The sequence below is a fragment of the Limulus polyphemus genome, unplaced genomic scaffold, assembly GCF_000517525.1.
Source record: "Limulus polyphemus unplaced genomic scaffold, Limulus_polyphemus-2.1.2 Scaffold1642, whole genome shotgun sequence".
Taxonomy (NCBI): domain Eukaryota; kingdom Metazoa; phylum Arthropoda; class Merostomata; order Xiphosura; family Limulidae; genus Limulus; species Limulus polyphemus.
In genome coordinates this window covers 246,327-251,328 of record NW_013667252.1, presented here as the reverse complement: position 1 = coordinate 251,328, position 5,002 = coordinate 246,327, and the positions used below count along the sequence as shown (strand labels likewise).

The following is a 5,002-nucleotide window of genomic DNA, read 5'->3' as shown; positions in this document are numbered from 1 at the left end:
TTTTCTGTAACCTGACATCAAATTGTGATGCCCACACTTTGAGCAGCTTGTGGGAAAATAAACACTTAATGTTTTATTAAAAAAGATCACTCATTCTAACTTAAATAGTACGCAATTTTCCCTCTCGCAGTAGCTATGCAAATCTTTATAACAGATGCTTTAAAAAAGTACATCTGTTGAGCCCGTTAACTCAGCGAAAGTAGTACGTCTCTTGTATCTATTAAATCTACGTGTGTCTCTTACTTCCATAAACTCTACAAAACTTTCGACCTTTGCGTCTATCATCTCTACGAAGTATTTCCTGGCGTCTCCACCAATTACTGCATCTGTTGTATTCCAACCGGCCTGATGAGCTCTAGTATTAGGCGCAAAGCTTCATCGGCACTGGATATGGTAGACATAGTGTGGTTGACATATCGTGATACATTCTTCTTTACTTTCACTCATAAATTATTAGAAGTCTATAATTTACACTCATAAACCTTGCGAACGTCTCGTTTCCATTTACTCAAAAAAATCTGTCTAGTGTCCCTCAAGACTACGTAGGAATGTCCCTTGGACGCATCACATTGATCGAATGATGGAAACAGGCCAATAAATAAGAACTACAGTTTGGTAAGTGTACGTCCCAAATAATGGTAATATTGGTCATTTCTTGGAGCTATCAAATATTAGAAGAAAAATGGTGAATAGAGTATATATGATGACGGCACAATTTTGTACATTACATCCCCAGAAGAGCGCGAATATAACAAATATTTCTGGTGAGAGCTATGTTACAAATTTTATATTTAAAGAAAAAAACATTAGTACAATACAAGTTAACAGTGAGGACCGTCATATACGTTTTATACCCCAAGAAGAAACATTAGTACAATATAAGTTAACGGCAAGGACCGTAATATATGTTTTATATTCAAAGAAAAGAAAATTAGTACAATACAAGTTAACAGTGAGGACCGTAATATACGTTTTATATTCAAAGAAAAAACATTAGTACAATACAAGTTAACGGTGAGGACCGTAATATACGTTTTATAAAACACAATGGTACTGTTTATGTTAATTGTGAGAACTGTATTATAACGCTTTACTTGCGTAACAAATGAACACCCGCCTCACGTGACATTTATTTTATTAACTTCATGGGATAACACGTGTCTTTCGCTGTCAGGTCTACTGAATATGGACGATTAACGAAGGTATACGTGCTACGTCAGGCACAAAACGTCACTTTCGTTTGCGTCATCTTCACGCAGTTAAAACTGAAATACGCGTCAAACAAGAACCGCTCGTCCGATTTCTTATCCATTTAAACTCGAGTTTTGGAGGCGTCCACCTGAGTTTCTCTATTAAATTTCGCCGAAACTGCTTAAGTCAGTTTTTCACAACTTAATTATGACATCAAGACACTAGAAAGAGACTGTTTATTATATAAAGATATCCTTAAAAAAATGTGGATAACACTACTGGTGGCAAACGTATTTTACATTCTTAGAAAACCATGGTTACCGCATACACGTAATTGGTGAGAATCGTGTTTTACATTGTTAGAAAAACATGGATATAAGGTGTCAATAGTGAGAACTGTGTTTTACACTCTGTAAAGCATGTATTCCAAAATCTTAGAAAAACGTGGATATAGCATATATTACTGGCAAGGATGGTATTTTACAGTTGTATGCAAACACTATTTTATAATTGAGTCTTATATTCGATGGTAACTTGAAAGTTTCTTGCTGCAACACATATAATTCATATATATTAGATGATAATGAACCTCCGATAACAACGCCATGTACGTATCTATACATGTAAGCTCCACTCTGATTATATGGGCTTTAAAAACCATGGAACGATCAGATAATGATGTGGTTGAAATAACGTTTCTAAAAGCTAATGCACGTGGAAACGCCCACAGGAAGTTGTAAAACTTACTTTGCTATCTATAATGATGACAGAAAAGCCAATACCCACCTAATGATTCAATCGATATGTCGATTAGGTGCTGTCCTATCTAGAATAAAATATAGATTAATAATACAAGGCTCGTGAGTTTTTTTTATCTTCACCTTAAAAATCGCTTTCGGTATATGAATGTCCGATATTACTGTGTGAAACTATTATCGCTATTCAAAGTTCTCTAAAAAGAGCAAAAGTTTACATATAAACCTAATAGATGAAATTATTTTTTATCTTCACTGATTACAATAATTGAATTAACTTTAGTGACAGCACATAGTTATAAACACGATGTGTCAGAGGTAAGAGAGTTACTGAATCAGCTTTTTCGACAGATTCCCACTACTGATGATTACAGGTTCTTATACAGTCCCTACACTATCTAATCAGCTGTACTCCTCTGATCTTGGGTAGTGGCAAATGTGTTGATGTGCATAGCATCTGAAGAAGCTCCATGGATGTCCTTTAGGATTTACATTACGACTTCCTGCTGAACAATCCATGACCTCTATAGCTTCTTGGTCAAGGCAGGCCATCACAATCCCCGGACATTATCCGCCATTTAGAAAAAGTCTAGCACGAGTGGAGATAATATTACCCTGTTTAATCACCATCAAGCAAACTCTTTCTTTGAAAATACAGTCCTAATGTCTGCCCATAACACACAGGGCCCAACGATTTGCATTGTATAGTGTCCATAACACACACAAGGCCAACGATTTGTATTGTATATTGTTCATAACACACAGGGCCCAACGATCTGTATTGTATATTGTTCATAATACACAGAGCCCAACGATTTGTATTGTATATTGTCTATAATATACAGAGCCCAATGATTTGTACTGTCCTTTGTTCATGTCTAAAACACAGGGCTCAATGATTTGTAATGTATGTTGTCTATTTCCTTAACACACAGGGCCCAACGATTTGTATTGTATATTGTTCATGACACACAGGGCCCAACGATTTGTATTGTATTTTACTCATAAAACACAGGGCCCAACGATTTGTATTGTATATTGTCCATAATACACAGGCCTAACGATTTGTATTGTACATTGTCCATAACACACAGGGCCCAATGATTTGTATTGTGTATTGTCCATAATACACAGGGCCTGACGATTTGTACTGTCCTTTGTACATGTCTAGCACACAGGGCTCAATGATTTGTTATGCATACTGTCTATTTCCATAACACACAGGGCCCAACAATTTGTATTGTTTGTTGACCATGTCAATAACACCCAAGGAACCAATGATTTGTACAGTTGTTGATTGCATCTATAACACACATGTTTCAACAATTTGTACTGTCTGTTGATCACATCCATAACACAAATGATTCATTGGTTGTGTTGTCTGCATTCATAACACACAGGGTTTAATGATTTTTACTGTCTGTCATCTATGTCCATAACACATGAGGCCCATCCCAACACAGAACTCAATAATTGGTATTGTCTGTTGTCTGTTTACCTATCACACAAGGCCCAACAATTTGTTCAGTCTGTTGTCCATGTCCATAACAAACAGGGCCAACAATTTGTATTTCTGTTGTACAGGGTTCAACATGGTATATTCTCCAAGAAAATTAAACTTTCCTCAAGGAAAGCAAAAAAAAAAAAAACGAAACAAGTTCATTTGATTCTAGGGAATCATTCTTAACATAAAGAAAGTATTTGACAGCTCAGTGAAGTGGCTGTAGTTCCAAATAACAATTACATTAGGATAAATAAGCACCATGTTTCTCAACTGTATATACCATGATGATATGTTCCTCATATATATCATTATGGATAAGTATTATGTACCCCAACTAGATATACCATGATGACAAGTTCAACATTTACGGTATCCTAAATAAATACCACATTTCTCAACTGGATATACCATGAAAATGTATTCCATAGTTACATAATGATTGACAAGTACCATGTTTTTCAGCTGGAAGTACCATGATGACACATTCCTCATTTAAATCATTATGGATAAGTACCACATTTATGGACTGGATGTACCACAATGACACATTCAATAGTTACATTATGATTGATAATTACCACATTTTTCGACTGGATGTACCATGATGATACTCCACACACATTATCAAGTAAATTTCCCTCACAAGTGATGCCAATAGGTGTAAAATTATTAAATGAGGATATTTACAAATTCTTAACATTTTCCAATTGCCTTTAATGAAGTTTACTGAAGTTTCCTCCTTTGCTGTTGAAGCAAACCAACTAAGAAAACACTAATTTTTATAAAACAGTCACACTATAAGGAAGGGAAAATGCATTAATATATATACATCCACAAATTTATTCACAAATAAAACTTGAAAAGTACACGCTATTCACACAAGAAACCTTTAGTTAACATTTCTTACACCTATGGCCAAAGTCACTTTTTGTTTTAATTCAAACTAGATTCAACTAAAAATGTTTTCTAATAATTTCTGTAACCATAATAAGAGAAACCAAGATCTGTGAATGTTACAAAATCACAGAGATCAGACTGAAAAGTTCTAAGCAAATGATATTCACATGTGAAGCCAAAAAAAAATCTTATTTATACCAATAACTATTTCACACATGGTTAATGTTGAATTAATTTCATTCATTGGAATGTTATTTGTTCCGTGTTTTGTTCAAGAAATCCCACACATGTCTGTTCACTTCATCTGGTTGTTCCGTTTGTACCCAGTGAGAAGCATTCTCGACAATCCTCAGAGTGAAGTCATCCACAAAGCGGACACACCCAGTTGCGAGTTGAAGACTTAAAGCCTTGTCTTTTTCTCCCCACACCATTAAGGTGGGAACTCTGATGTGCACGTTTTTAGATTCAATGTTAGTTCCAATTCTGGCCATGGCTGCTCGGTAGAAATTTATGGGTGGTGTTAATGCTCCTGAAAAAAGAAATTTTCATGTATCAATCTTTCAATTGATTAGAGGTAATAAACCTAATAATAAAAACTTCCAGACTTATCATATGAAAAGCTCTAACTTATATACACCTGGAAAAAAGTTAAGCA

The 5,002-nt window shown here is 35.0% G+C and overlaps 1 protein-coding gene across 1 annotated transcript in view; it reads right to left on the bottom strand.

Moving 5' to 3' along the window:
* Window positions 1-4,272: 4,272 nt before the first annotated feature.
* The window catches only part of LOC106464413 (epoxide hydrolase 4-like), an 18,238-nt gene continuing 17,508 nt past the window's right edge, over window positions 4,273-5,002 (bottom strand). The window contains exon 6 of the mRNA XM_013924548.2: window positions 4,273-4,876. Coding sequence (XP_013780002.1) covers window positions 4,599-4,876 — 278 coding nt within the window. The 3' untranslated portion in view covers window positions 4,273-4,598. The remainder of the gene's footprint in view (window positions 4,877-5,002) is intronic.